Below are 15,172 nucleotides of genomic sequence, written 5' to 3'. Positions count from 1 at the left end.
ACAACAACAATAATTAGGCAGTATCTCCCAATGAATACCATGTTATTTAGCAAATAGTTCCCTTAAAATGAACAGTTTCTCAAGTATATTTCACACCTGAGTAATATCACTGAGTTCACAGTGTCAAATCCTTGGCTCAAGCTGCCTCTACTCACATCACAACTCATGTTATCAGTTATTATTGTCCCAAAGCAAAGGGCTGGCAGACTAGGGAGAAAGCTCATTTGCAAAGTTTTTCGAGGTGTTATGGGCTGATCTGTGTGTGTCACCCCCTGCCCCCGCACCCAAATTCGTATGTTGAAGTCCTAACCTCCAGTCCTAACCTCCGGTACCTCAGAATGTGACCTTATTTGCAGATAGAGTTGTTACAGAGGTAACCAAGGTGAAATGAGGTCTTTAGGGTGGGCCCTGTTCCCATATGATTGGTGTCTTTATAAGAAGTGGATTTGGATGTACAGAGGGAAACAATGTGGAGACACAGGGAGAAGACAAGCCAAGAAGAGAGGCCTGGGACAGATTCTTCCCTCACAGCCTCCAGACGGAACCAACCCTGCTGACACCTTGATTTCAGATTTCCAGGTTCCAGAACCATAAGACAATAAACATCTGTTGTTTAAGCCACCAGATCTGTGGTACTTTGTTGTGGCAGCTCTATCAAAATATATGTGGTGAGAGACTATTGCTTCCAAAGGAATTCCAGAGTTGGAATTCCCCAGGAACCGTAAAACCACATGTTCAAAATAAACAAATTGTCATTTCTGTAACACTCTCTTCCCTTTCTGCCAAGATTACATCTACAACAAGCAGGGGCGTGGTGGGAGGTGCAAAGAGAAATGTATAGTTAGAAAGATGTATATGCACTGATGTCATCTGTATAGCCCAGTGAGTAATAGCCTAGTTCAGAGTCAACCTGACTTGGCTTCACTATCCCAACTCTGTTACTTAACGTTTGTGCAATCCTGGGTAAATTAGTTCCTTACCTCTCTGTGCTCCTCAGTACCTCAGTTTTCTCATCTGTAATATGGGGATGATACTGACACCAACTTCACAGAGAGTGTTGTGAGAATTAAGGAGATTTATATATATATATATTACACAGTAAGTGTAAGCTTTTAACACTCATTGTAATTATTTAATTACTACCCTCAACACTTCCTATAAGCCACAGAATAGAACATTATGGAGTCTAGACACTGGTACTCAAAACATTGAACTGAAAATTTTAAACTGTGGAATCTGCCATATTAAATTTCCCCCTTTACTGAATCTAACCAGGAGCTTGACCTAACCTCTCAAATCTCAAATGAAATTTTTGGCTTTCCTGTGTCCAAAACCAAAGTCTTGGTTTCTGCCCTCCTCTGATCTGCTCTGCCCTGGTCCTGGTCCTCACATGCTCACGGGTGGCTACTCCCTCCTCCCAGGTGCCCAAGCCATGATGCCCCCCTCTTCATCCTCAGAGCTGGTTCTTCCCCTTGCCTGGAACTCACCTACTTCTCTCCCCTTCCACCTCCCGCACTCTGGTCAGACACTCACCTCCCTCCTGTACCACTGTGAGGGCTACTGCCCCAGCTCCCTGGTGGTCCATCCTACACTCAGGGAACCAGTGAGATGCTCTCATCCTGTAAGTCAGGAACCTGTTTTGTGAAGTCAGCTGTGGCCCTGTCTAACCTGTCCTGAGCAGGGGAGGGCTGTGGGGGGCTGTGTGAGCCCAGCGGCAGGAACCTACTACCTCAAATGCCCAGTTTGTACAGACTTCTGCAACATCAAGCTTGGGGCCTAGCACCAGCTAAGTGCTCCATCCTTCCCAACTGGTAAAATTGGTGAAGGCCAAGCTGGACCTCCCAACTCTGCTGGGGACAGGTGCCTGGACAGCTCTGAAAACAGAGACAATCAGGACCCTTGGATGTGGTGAGGGAAGGCAGAAGGGTGACATAGCTTTTGCTTGCTCCCTCTGCCAGCTTTGCCCAAATCCCTGTGGCTGCCCTAATCCACCCTCTCTAATGGAGCCCAAGCCGGCTCAGCCCCCCTTAGCACGAACTTGCTAATCCCTGGGGCTTGGAGCGCACCAGCTGTCTCCAGGATGCACTTTGCTCTCAGTGTCAGAAAGGCAAATCCAGGGCCTCAGATGGGGATGGTGGTAAAAGTGTCCATCACCTTGGCCCAAAACCTGAGATGAGGAAACTCAGGTACCAAGAGCCTCACACGGTGTGTCACTGCTTCAGACCCCAGAGCCAGGAAGGTTTTATGAACCGCCGGAAGAGCAACTCCTTAGGGTTCCATCATCAGATGCAAGAGGCAGGGGTGGGAACTGCAGGGCAAGCCTGCCCTGTCCCCTCCCTCCATCAAAGGCAGTGAGGGCTGCTCGTTTCACACCAACCTGAGTACAAATCCTGATGCTGACACATGTCCACTGTGTGACCTTGGGTGAGTCACTTAACTCCTTGAGGTCTCTACTTCCCCAACTGTGAAATGGGCCTGATGGTAGAAGTCTCTTCTTTGTAGGGTTGTGTGTGTGCTACCATTAAAGGTCTGCTTGCTCCTGCCTTTTTCCAGCTCAGCCCTGTTCTCCCTCCTCCTGTTCAGGCGCAATCCTGTTTGCTCAGCCCGTGTTCCTTTCTCACTCCACTCATGGGTTTATTGCAGGGATTTGCAAGGAGAAAGCTGGGAATTGCCTTAAGCAGCCTGAACCAAGACACTGGTGGCCAGAAGAGAGGAAGAGTAACAGAAAACGGGTAAGAGACAGAGAGAGAAACAATGAGAGAAAGGGACACTGAGAGAGATAGAATGAGACTGAGACAGAAAGAGAAGAAAGAGAGAAGGGAGAGGGGTGGGTAGAGAAAGCCGGAGACAGAGATGAGAAATAGAGAGACCAGAAGACAGAAAAGGACAGAGTGTGTATGTCAGACACATATCCAAAGACAGGAAAGAAACAGACCCAGGGAGTAGGAAAGGGAGGGAAAGGAGATGTGGAGAGAGCCAGTCCTGCGCACACGCCTTGCTCAGGACGGGTCTCCGCCCTCAGGGCGGCCTCTCATCCCTTCCCCAGAATCCTTAAATCCTCTCTCCCTCAGGGCCCTCGGCATCTGTCACTGTCCCGTCCTGAACCGACAGCGGCTGGCGCGGGTGAGTGTGGCTACAGAGGGGGCCTGGGTGTGCGCTGGGGGTGGACTCCCAGTAAGAGCGGCCCAGGGCTGTCGGGGAGGGCAGGGGTAGGACTGGAGCCAGTGGTCGAGCAGGGGGGACCCAGGTGATAAGGTTCAGAGGGTGTGAGAGCCAGGTGGCCCGGGAAGGCTGGCCAAGTTGATGCTTCATAACTTCTCCAGCTGACTCGGCCAGTATTTATATACTGCGCGCCTCCCCTCTCCCCAAGGCTTGGGGCTCACTCGCCTTTCCGCCGACGCGGGTCCTTCCTCTGCCGGGCGCTCAGAGCGTTCTCCCGTTCTGTTCCCGTCCCCACCCCGTCTTCCTCCCGCAGTCCCCGAGCCGATGGCCGGGATCCTGCCGCTGCTGACGCTGCTGCTGACGCTGGCGCAGGCGGGCGTGGCGGGCGCCGCGGGCTCGGTGCGCCTGGCGGGCGGCCTCACGCTGGGCGGCCTGTTCCCGGTGCACGCGCGGGGCGCGGCGGGCAGAGCGTGCGGGCCGCTGAAGAAGGAGCAGGGAGTGCACAGGCTCGAGGCCATGCTGTACGCGCTGGACCGCGTGAACGCCGACCCCGAGCTGCTGCCCGGGGTGCGCCTGGGCGCGCGGCTGCTCGACACCTGCTCGCGGGACACGTACGCGCTGGAGCAGGCGCTGAGCTTCGTGCAGGCGCTGATCCGCGGCCGCGGCGACGGCGACGAGGCAGCCATGCGCTGCCCAGGCGGCGTCCCCCCGGTGCGCGCCGCGCCCCCTGAGCGCGTGGTGGCTGTCGTGGGCGCCTCGGCCAGCTCCGTCTCCATCATGGTCGCCAACGTGCTGCGCCTGTTTGCGGTGAGGGCCCGGGGGAGCGCCCGGGTTGCAGCTTCTCTCCCTCGTCCTTGCCCTGGGCGTGGCTGAGGTCTGGCCTCCTTGCGAGAATCACTCTAGTTCGCAAAGAAACCTTGTCCCCTGGGCCAGACGCAAGCCTGTCTGGGAAGGTTGTTCGGAATTAAAGCGTCTAGAGTGCCCGGGGTAACTAAGTCGTCCATTAATTGCACTGTAGCCCATGAGCGTTTCTCTGCCTCGTTTTCTCTCATTTTCCCTCTTTCTTTGTCTTTCTTCTTGATTTTCTCTTTCCATCTCCCTGTCTCTCTCTTCCCCTCTCCTTTCCATAACGTCTTCACACTCCACCCTTCCTTTCTGTTTCAGCTTCAAACATCTCTGTCTTCCCTAGACCAGCTCCAGCCCGCTTCTTCCAGAACCTCCCCCTCTCTGACCTTCATACCAGCTCCCACATGCTCCCTTTTATGTGTGTGTGTGTTTTGTTGTTTTCTTTCTTTTTTTTTTTTTGCTCGTGAGTTTTTCTTTAACATGAGGGATACACCCTCTTCTCTGCTAGCCGCCCTCTTCCCAGCCTCCCCAGCCACCGTTCTCCACTCTGCTTTCACACTTACTGCCCGCACTCCTTCTCCTGGATCAGCTCAGCTGTAATCCCTGCTATTAATCACTCTAATGCACACAGATAAACCCAGTTCTAAACAGGCCCCTCCATTAGTCCAGACACAGCCTTCAATCAAATAACCCCTCCCCAGCTCTCCTGCCGGATCTGCCCCTCCTGGCCTCTCTTTGTGGCTGTTCCAGCTTGCCCCCAGCACTGTAACCCCAAACGTCCCTGTCCTGGGTCCTCATTGCCCTCCCTCCCTAGGGTCACTGACCCTCCATTCACAGCCCTGGTGTCCTTCCCCACTCCAGATACCCCAGATCAGCTACGCCTCCACGGCCCCTGAGCTTAGCGACTCCACACGCTATGACTTCTTCTCCCGCGTGGTGCCACCTGACTCCTACCAGGCCCAGGCCATGGTGGACATCGTGCGGGCATTGGGATGGAACTACGTGTCCACGCTGGCCTCCGAGGGCAACTATGGCGAGAGTGGGGTTGACGCCTTTGTGCAGATCTCCCGAGAGGCTGGTGAGCTTGGGGCAGGGGGGTCTGAGGCATGAAGGAGCCTATAGAGGGTCCGTTGGACAGGGCATAAGCAGTGAGGTAGGGCACTGGGTTCATAATGGGGAGCCTGGATGGTGCCCCCTGTGGGGGTCCTTTGGAAGACTCAGCCCCTGCCACAGTCATGAGTGGTGGTGGCCCTGGTGGGTGAATGGGTGGGACCGCAGCTGACTTTGGCATCTCCGACACCCAGGGGGGGTCTGTATTGCCCAGTCCATCAAGATTCCCAGGGAGCCAAAGCCAGGAGAATTCAATAAGGTGATCAGGAGACTCATGGAGACACCAAATGCCCGGGGCATCATCATCTTTGCCAACGAGGATGATATCAGGTGGGACAGATGGCCTGTTCAATCACCGTGTTCTTCAGAGGCTGTCCTTGAAGACCCTGCCACCTCTTCTCACATATCCCAGCCACGTACATCCTCCTTTCCCTCTTTCTCACTTCCCCTTACCTTCCTGCCCCCACATACCTTTTCTACTGCCACCTCTCTGCCTGGTGCCCCCAGAAATGAACCAGGCCTGGTCTGGGTGAAGATGCTCCAAACCTAGCCAGGGAAACACAAGAATATATGTCTGTTTCTATAATTAACAGTGGGGGAGAGACTGGTGGGCGCATGTAAGTGCAGAAAATGAGCTGTCAGGGAAGGACTCCCAGGGGTAGGAGGGTATCAGCAGAAGGCCATGAGCTCCAGCAAGAGAAGGTAGGCCCTTCTTAAAGGCAGCATGCAGTGGACTATGGTGCACAGAACAAGAGGGCAGGCCTGGGGTCAGAGCCTGGCTGGACACTTTACTACCTGAAAAACCCAGGGCAAGTGTCCTAAACTCCCTACATCCTACCTTTCCTGATAAACAAAGGGTCTGATGAGTGATGCAGAATGGGGTAGATGGAGAGAGAAGAATGGAAAGTGACCAGAGTTAAGTTGGAGGAGGCTCTCCAGCCCTCGCTCACCCCTACCCTATCCTTACCAGGAGGGTCCTGGAGGCTGCACGCCAGGCCAACCTGACCAGCTACTTCCTGTGGGTTGGCTCAGACAGCTGGGGAGCCAAGATCTCACCCATCCTGAACCTGGAGGACGTGGCCGTGGGAGCCATCACCATCCTGCCCAAAAGGGCCTCTATTGATGGTGAGTGGGGGAACGCCCTTCCCCACTGCATCTCCCACCCATATTTATCCTTCCCCATGATCCCCTCTTGGGGGTGCTCATTTTCCCCTTCTATAAGATTGTACCATGATCCAGAGTCCCTTCTAGGATTCCCAGATTCTAGAATTCTGAGATTCTGTGAATACATCCCTCCAAGCAGTGTTTGAATGAATTGGCAGGTGAGGAAATGCACATCCCACTCTACAGGGTGAAGAATTGTTAGGTTTTGTTTGTTCGTTTAGTTTTGTGTTAATTCAATGCCTGTATTCCTGGTTCTGCCAAAGGCACTCTAATTTGAGGGTGACTGTGGGAGGGATAGAAACCAAGGATGTGGGTCATACTGTCCTGTTGATCAATTAATGAGGCCTTCCTCTCCACCCCTCCTCCACCATCCCGCCTGTGAATATCTGGAAGAATGCAGGAAAGATGGCCACTTTACACTAGGATTGCTCATTTCCCCAAAGGCTAAACTAAACATGCTTTGATGAGGCACTTCGGGGTATTTTATGAACTGCAGACCCTTGTAAATGCTGAGCCCTGACTCGCAGGGGCTCCCAGCCTTTTGGAGGTGTACACCCACCCTTACACTCTTTCTTTCCCTTAGAATGCATTCAGTTGCAGGCAACAGACTAGACTGAGAGTGGTTTTAGCAATAAAGGCATTTCATTACAAGGCAAGAGGTTTCAAAGTAGGGGCAACTTCATGCTTGGGGCAGTGAGTCAATGATGTTCTCAGAGCCCTGAGCTCTGTCTCCCCTTCTGTTCCACCATCCTCTGTAGTTGCCATATGCCTTCTATTTTTTAAAAGTCAACCTGTTTTTGTTTTTGTTTTTTTAATGAATTTATTTATTTATTTATTTATGGTTGCGGTCGGTCTTTGTTACTGCGTGCGGACTTTCTCTAGTTGTGGTGAGCGGGGGCTACTCTTCGTTGCGGTGAATGGGCCTCCCATTGCGGTGGCTTCTCTTGTTGCAGAGCATGGGCTCTAGGCATGCGGGCTTCAGTAGTTGTGGCTCGCAGGCTCTAGAGCTCAGGCTCAGTATTTGTGGCACACGGGCTTAGTTGCTCCGCGGCATATGGTCTTCCTGGACCAGGGCTCGAACTCGTGTTCCCTGCACTGGCAGGCAGATTCTTAACCACTGCGCCACCAGGGAAGTCCCATGTGCCTTCTTGATTGTGATGTTTTATTCACAAAGTGGCTGCTGAAGCTCCACCCATTACATCTTCATAGCAGCATCCTAACCAGGAAAGAAAAGGCAGCAAAAAATTCTCTCATGTGGTGAGGCTCTGAGCTTGTATCAGGATGCAAATTTACCGTGGAGTCCCTAGATGGCTTTGAACTTATTGGCCAGGCCAGAATTGGTCACATGGGTATCCCCAGCTGCAAAGTGAGCAAGCGGTGAAGGGACACAAGTAGTGAGCTGTGGCTAGCTCAGACTGTTGCCAGCCCCCTCCCTCCTTCCCTGTCTCTCAGGATTTGACCAGTACTTCATGACTCGCTCCCTGGAGAACAACCGCCGGAACATCTGGTTTGCTGAGTTCTGGGAAGAGAATTTTAACTGCAAACTGACCAGCTCAGGTACCCAGTCAGACGATTCCACCCGCAAATGCACAGGTGAGAGCTGCCCAGGGTGGCGAGGGTGGTGAGGGAGAAGGTGGGAGGCCAGGTTGGGCATCTGGGAGCCAGGCACACTTCCTCTGGGCATCCCTAGGACAGGTGAGGAACGCATCGGCCGGGACTCTGCCTACGAGCAGGAAGGGAAGGTGCAGTTTGTGATTGATGCTGTGTACGCCATTGCCCACGCCCTCCACAGCATGCACCAGGCTCTCTGCCCCGGGCATACAGGCCTGTGCCCGGCAATGGAGCCCACCGACGGGCGGACACTGCTGCAGTATATTCGAGCTGTACGTTTCAATGGTGAGTGGGAGCCAGAGCCCCTACGTGAATGAGGGGAAGCCTGCTGGGATGGAGTTCTTGGGACCTGGGACGACTCAGGATGGAAGGAATGGGAGAGCAGAAGAGTATAGTGGGAGCATCTGGGCCTGAGAGCTGGAGGCTCGAGCCAAGTTCTGGGGAACAGTTTTTAACACTCCTCCTTCTCCAGGCTTCAGTACCTCCTGCTACAGGCTGCAAATTCCAGGTGTTGGGGAACTTCTCTCTGACCCCTTCTGCCTGGATCCCTCAGAGGGTCACACACAACTCTCCTCTCCATTGCACGGAGTTTGTAGTCGTCTGGTCTCTGAGGGCACGCACGGGGCACAGTGCAGACTGTGCAAAGGCACTGCTTACACAGTGGACAGGCAGCCCACTCCGAGTCTCAGGCTTCCGAATGCCTCCCCAGCCAGGCCCTGTGCTGCCTGAGCACAAGGCATGAGTCTGTGCCCCTCCAATATGAGTGGAGGGCCTGACACATGGTCAAGGCTCAGAATAAGGGTTTCTGAAAAGGCCCAGATGGACTCAGCTGTGCTTATGGTTTGCTGGGGGGGCTTCGCATTGTGTTCAATTACTATCCTTTAGTAAATTAAGAACTCTCTTCTTCCACCAAATGTTGAGCACCTTTCCTCTGCCAAGCTCTCTGTTAAAGAGTGTGACTTAGGGATTTCCCTGGCGGTCCAGTGGTTAAGACTCTGTGCTTCCACTGCAGGGGACACAGGTTCGATCCCTGGTCAGGGAACTAAGATCCCTCATGCCGATGGCCAAAAAGTTATAAATAAATAAAGAGCATGACTTAATAGCACTCCAGAACAGCTCTGCAAGCTGGTAGAACAAGCTTCTAAAAGAAATAAGGCACGCTGATTGTTCAAATCAGTACCTTTGTAAGTCTGAACTCATCCTCTCGCCTGCACAGTTAAGCTCTTTCTTATTTCTTTTTAAATTGCACATAGCGTAATATTTACTATCTTAACCATTTTTAAGTGTACGGTTTAGTGGTGTACATTGTTGTGCAGTCAACCTCTAGAACTCTTTTCATTGTGCAGAACTGAAACTCTGTACTCATTAAACACTAACTCCCCATCTCCCCCTCCCCCAGCATTCTACATTTTGTCTATGAATTTGACTGCTCTAAGTACCTCATATAAGTGGAATCACACAGGATTTGTCCTTTTGTGAGTGGCTTATTTCACTTATCATAATGTTCTCAAGGTTCATCCATGTTGTAGAATGTGTCAGAATTTCCTTCTTTTTTAAGGCTGAATAATATTCCATTGTATGTATAGACCACAATTTGCTTATCCGTTCATCCGTTGATGGACACTTGCGTTTCTTCCGCATTTTAGCTACTGTGAATATGCTGCTGTGAACATAAGTGTACAAATATCTCTTTGAGTCCCTGCTTTCCATTATTTTGGGTATATAGCTAGAAAAGGAATTGCTGGATTGTGTGGTAATTCTGTTTAATTTCTTGAGGAACCACCATATTGTTTTCCACACTGACTGCATCATTTTGCATTCCCACCAGTGAAGTATAGGGTTTCAATGTCTCCATACACTTGCCAACACTTACTTTCTGTTGTTTTGACAGTGGCTATCCTAAGTGGGTGTGAGGTGGTATCTCACTGCGGTTTTGATCCGAATTTCCCTGATGATAGGTGATGCTGAGCACCTTTTCACGTGCTTGCTAAGCTCTTCCTTTGTCCTGGCTGGGCCTTTGATGGGCTCGAGAACCAGCTGAGGATGACAGGCTCTCCTTCCAGGCAGCGCAGGAACCCCTGTGATGTTCAATGAGAATGGGGATGCACCCGGGCGATACGACATCTTCCAGTACCAGGTGACCAATGGCAGTGCGGGCAGTGGCAGCTACCAGGCTGTGGGCCAGTGGGCGGAGACCCTCAGACTGGATGTGAGTGGCACGGGATGAGCTCTGGGCACAGGGAGGCGGACCCACCTTCCTGGGGGTGGGAGTCACAGGTCCCGGTGTCCCCTGTGTCCCAGGTGGAAGCCCTGCAGTGGTCGGGAGACCCCCGAGAGGTGCCCGAGTCTCAGTGCAGCCTCCCCTGTGGGCCGGGAGAGCGGAAAAAGATGGTGAAGGGCGTCCCCTGCTGTTGGCACTGTGAGGCCTGCGACGGGTACCGCTTCCAGGTGGACGAGTTCACTTGCGAGGCCTGCCCCGGGGACATGAGGCCCACGCGCAACCACACGGGCTGCCGCCCCACGCCAGTGGTCCGCCTGTCCTGGTCCTCGCCCTGGGCGGCCCCGCCCCTCCTCTTGGCCGTGCTGGGCATCATGGCCACCACCACAGTGGTGGCCACCTTCGTGCGGCACAACAACACGCCCATAGTCCGGGCCTCTGGCCGCGAGCTCAGTTACGTCCTCCTCACCGGCATCTTCCTCATCTACACGGTCACCTTCCTCATGGTGGCTGAGCCCGGGGCGGCTGTCTGCGCTGCCCGCAGGCTCTTCCTCGGCCTGGGAACCACCCTCAGCTACTCTGCTTTGCTCACGAAGACCAACCGCATCTACCGCATCTTTGAGCAAGGGAAGCGCTCGGTCACGCCCCCACCCTTCATCAGCCCCACTTCGCAGCTCGTCATCACCTTCAGCTTCACCTCCGTGCAGGTGAGTCCTTGGGCTCCCAGAGTGACGGGGTGGGCAAACGGGGTCGGGGCTGGGGGTACGGGACTGACCTCCACCTTAAAACTCAGAGTCCCGGGCTTCCCTGGTGGCGCAGTGGTTGAGGGTCCTCCTGCCAATGCAGCGGACACGGTTCGTGCCCCGGTCCGGGAGGATCCCACATGCCGCGGAGCGGCTGCGCCCGTGAGCCATGGCCTCTGAGCCTGCGCGTCCGGAGCCTGTGCTCCGCTACGGGAGAGGCCACAACAGTGAGAGGCCCGCGTACCGCAAAAAAAAAAAAAAAAAAAAAAAAAATCAGAGTCCCTCTTCTATTTTGGCCTCTATGTTTAAAAAAAAGAAAGAAAAAGTCCCAGGAGATAGGGCGCTACTATTTCTGTAACTAGAAGAACTCATTTAGGAGCAGCTGTTTCCTCCTGCTTCATCCTTGAAGGAAAATGGATCAGTAAGGTGGGGAGTGCAAGCATCCTGTTATTTTTCTGTAAAACAGTGAAATTATTTTCATAAAGTGAACGTGCTCTTCCATAATTTGGCTCCCAGGGCAAAGAGAATCTGATAAATTTCCCCCAAGCAGAGAATCTGTTTCCATAAAGGCAGTTCCTGCTGCCCAGTCACTGGGTAACTTGGATAAGAGGCACAGGGTCTAATGATACTATGTGGAGTGAAGCATCCAATTCCATTGATGGCCAGAATTTCATGCTGTATGTGCAGCAAAAGCAGAGTTCCTTTAGGGTTTTCTCTGAGATGGTAATATTACAACATTGGAAATGGCTCCTGTGGTCTGGAAAGCACTGGATGTTTTCTGTGTAAAGGGCGCTAAGAGACAAGTGTGTGTGACATTGTATGACATTGCAGAGCCAGCCCAGTTCTCAGGGCCAGCTGGATGGCCCATGCTCAGCTCATTTGGACACGGCTCACTCTCCACCCCAGGAGAGCCCTTCTTCCTACCCAGCTCTGCATATAACATGGTCATTCCCACCCATGGGCCTCAGTCCATGCAATTCTTCACAACTGGAAGGTGCTGCCATTTTCTGACACACAGCAGGGTCTGAGCGTCCTCTGTCAGGGCCGGAATCTCAGTGCACAGCCCATCCTCAGAAAGCACCTCACTGCTTCCTGCCTGAAACCCCCGTGGCACCTCTTGCCCCAGGATAGAGATGTTTAGACTGCATTCAGTACCCCCATCCGGCTCACCTATGGACTCTCCACATTATACCTCTCTTTCTAGAAATCCCAAATCTTTTCAAAGATGCACACCTTCAACTTTACAAGGTTATTCAGCAATATGATGGATGTGAAATGGTATCTCATTGTTTTAATTTGTCTCTACTTACTAGTGCAGCTAGCCTTTGTACTTTCCTCTTCTGTGATGTGCCTGTGCCTCTTCCTGTGCTTTGCTCACTTTCTATTATTTTGTAGGCTTTTTTTATCTGTACTGGATGCTAATTCTTTTACCAAGTACGTGGGTTGCAAATTCAGTGGGGCGCATTTTGGTTGCTACTCCCGTGTATCATAGGCCTTGGGTTTTAGTTTCTCTTGGGCAACTTTCCCCCCCAGCTAGAGGATTTCTAAGAGGAGCCTCCATGCTTCCTTCCTGGACAGTGGGTGGAGTTTTATTTTAATAGTCCCTTGTTCATGGGGCTGCTGCCTTTGGGAGAATCACAAAAAGGTGTTCCTTCTGGGTGTGCTAATTATTTAAAAAGCATCCTTTCCTCTAGGATCACATGGCCCTACTCCAGGTGCACAGTATGGCACTGAAGTGTTGGCTAGGTTTCAGCCCCACTCCTCCCAAGTCAAGCATCTTGTGCAGTGAACCACCTGGACAAATGTAGGGGACGGCCCTTCCAGGGTCCCACCTTTATGCAGTGTCTTAGTTCCTACTCCCCAGCTTCCCTTGGCTCGAGGTCATGTCTCCCCTCACTGTGAAGGAATTCATACTCCATCTTCTCCTTGTTAGGGCCTGTGTCTGACTCTGACCTCCCTGGCCACCTGGCATCAGTTCACATTCTTACTGCTCTCCATTCAGTTCCTCTATATTTTGAGCCTCACTATGCATTCACACACAATTTCATTATATCTTGTTCAACAGTTCTCTGGATCTGGAGAAGGAAGGGGGTCCTCAGGAACTTGGTTTGCCATATTGCTAGATTAGATACAGCTAGTGTTTTCCCCACCTACAGAATACATGATACTGCCTCCCTGGACGGTTGTGAAGGGGAACATTTCTGCTGGGCCTGGTTCCTAATCAGTGGGACATGCACTGACTCCTCCCCCAAGCTGGCATCATGTCTTCATAACAGATTATGAGGGTTCCCATTCGGTAGATAGAGGAGATGTGATTAGGGTCACCTTTCCAGAGCCCCTGCCTGCAGTCACTGCACCTTGCTGGGCTCAGTAAACGGTGGTGGTAATGGCTGAAATACAGGAAGAGGACATACAGGGCCCCTTCCCCAATCAGCCCAGATGTCCCCAGCACATACTTCCACTGCAGCCCCTTCTCTCCACCTGCCTGTGTCACAGGCCTTTGCCCAGGCAGTCCCCTCCTGGACAACCCTCCCCTCTCCACAGTGGCTCTCAGGCCTGAGCATCCCACTCAATAGGCCAGGAGCCTAAAAGTGACCCTAACCTGCTAGAGATCTCAGTCAAGGGTGAGGCTGGGTGTGTCCTTGATACCATGTTGGCTCCTGCAGGTGGTGGGAGTGATGGCCTGGATGGGCGCCCAGCCCCCACACAGTGTGATTGACTATGAAGAGCAGCGGACGGTGGAACCAGAGCAGGCCAGAGGGGTGCTCAAGTGCGACATGTCAGATCTGTCCCTTGTCGGCTGCCTGGGCTACAGCCTCTTGCTCATGGTCACATGCACGGTGTATGCCATCAAGGCCCGTGGCGTGCCTGAGACCTTCAATGAGGCCAAGCCCATTGGCTTCACCATGTACACCACCTGCATCATCTGGCTGGCTTTTGTGCCTATCTTCTTTGGCACTGCCCAGTCAGCTGAAAAGGTAATCTGGGTCCCCCGTCAGTTTCATGACCTCGTTTATTTCCTGCCTGTCCACGGAAGGGCTCGATTATTCCAAGAGCTGGGCCACCCATATGAATGCTTGCTTGGTTGGCTGATTAATTCATGTACTCATTTGTCTTTCCAATCTCCCTCCAGTTGTTCTCTTAGTCCCCTTTCCATTGTTTATTCATTCATTTTTTTCATCCATGCTTCTTCCAACCATCAATTAACTTTATTTTATTCAATTATCTTTTCATATACTTTATATCTGCCAATCCATTCATCTGTCGGTCTATTTGTTTGACAGTCATTTATTCATGTGTACAGTGGAGCATTTGTTTATTCACCTCCGTCTTCCCTTTGTTTGCCTACTTGCTCCTTTATTCAGGTTTGGTTCATCCATTCATTTGTACATTTGAAAACATGTTCATTCATTCATTAACATTCTCTAGCACTTTTTAGGCATATGGACCATTTCCCCAGGTGTTGCTCTCTGTGAATGAACCTCTCACTTCCCTTGATCACTTGTCCACTCAGTCCTGTGTCGTTTACCCTTCTTCCTGCCTATACCAGAGCCAAACAGTGACTACCAGTTCTTCATGCCACGGGGCCTTTGCTTACACTGCTCTCCTTTATTGAGTGCTCATTCCCAGTCACTTGACTGAAATAGACTCACTTCCAGGCTGTGTGGGGGTGGAGGGCGGGAGAGACCTGGGCTGAGTCCCACCTGGTCCCTTCCTCCGTGGCCTAGATCTACATCCAAACCACCACACTGACTGTGTCCTTAAGCCTGAGTGCATCGGTGTCCCTCGGCATGCTCTATGTACCCAAAACCTACGTCATCCTGTTCCACCCGGAGCAGAACGTGCAGAAGCGGAAGCGGAGCCTCAAGACAACCTCCACAGTGGCAGCCCCACCCAAGGGTGAAGGCACAGAGGCCCCCAAGTAGCAAGTAAGGGATGAATGGGACAATTGCTCCCCATCCTCTGTTCTTTTCTTTCCCTTGCTTCATGGTGGAAGCTGTGAAGAGCCCAGATCTGCAGTGAGCAATCAGGGTGGGGAGTCCACAAAGGCCACGGCCACCAAGATGGAGCTGGCCTGGACCCACAGGACACCTTTTTCTGTTTTTCTGTGCATGATGGCATCATACTTCCTCACTGCAGACCAGACTTTCTACTCATGGTGGGAAACAGCCACTGAGAGAATCCTACTCTGGAGAGGGACTAAACTTATACTCACTGATTTGAAGTTCAGAGATCATGATGAAGCCCTGGGCTTGGCCCAGTGTGAGTGGATTTCCACCCCTTGATCGACCACCAGAATTTGGGGATTGGGCAGCAT

At 52.2% G+C, this 15,172-nt stretch overlaps 1 protein-coding gene across 1 annotated transcript; it reads left to right on the top strand.

The window, feature by feature from the left end:
• Nucleotides 1-3,486: 3,486 nt before the first annotated feature.
• Nucleotides 3,487-14,780, top strand: GRM6 (glutamate metabotropic receptor 6). Its single transcript, XM_060007134.1, has 10 exons — nt 3,487-3,969; nt 4,870-5,086; nt 5,313-5,448; nt 6,089-6,243; nt 7,735-7,875; nt 7,978-8,178; nt 9,957-10,102; nt 10,195-10,818; nt 13,521-13,832; nt 14,583-14,780. The coding sequence occupies exons 1-10, from the start codon at nt 3,487-3,489 to the stop codon at nt 14,778-14,780; spliced, it is 2,613 nt and encodes an 870-aa protein (XP_059863117.1).
• The last annotated feature ends 392 nt before the right edge of the window (nt 14,781-15,172 follow it).

Source organism: Delphinus delphis, chromosome 3 (genome assembly GCF_949987515.2).
Source record: "Delphinus delphis chromosome 3, mDelDel1.2, whole genome shotgun sequence".
Classification (NCBI taxonomy): domain Eukaryota; kingdom Metazoa; phylum Chordata; class Mammalia; order Artiodactyla; family Delphinidae; genus Delphinus; species Delphinus delphis.
The sequence above is the reverse complement of the archived record's forward strand: the minus strand, read 5'-3'. Positions and strand labels throughout refer to the sequence as shown.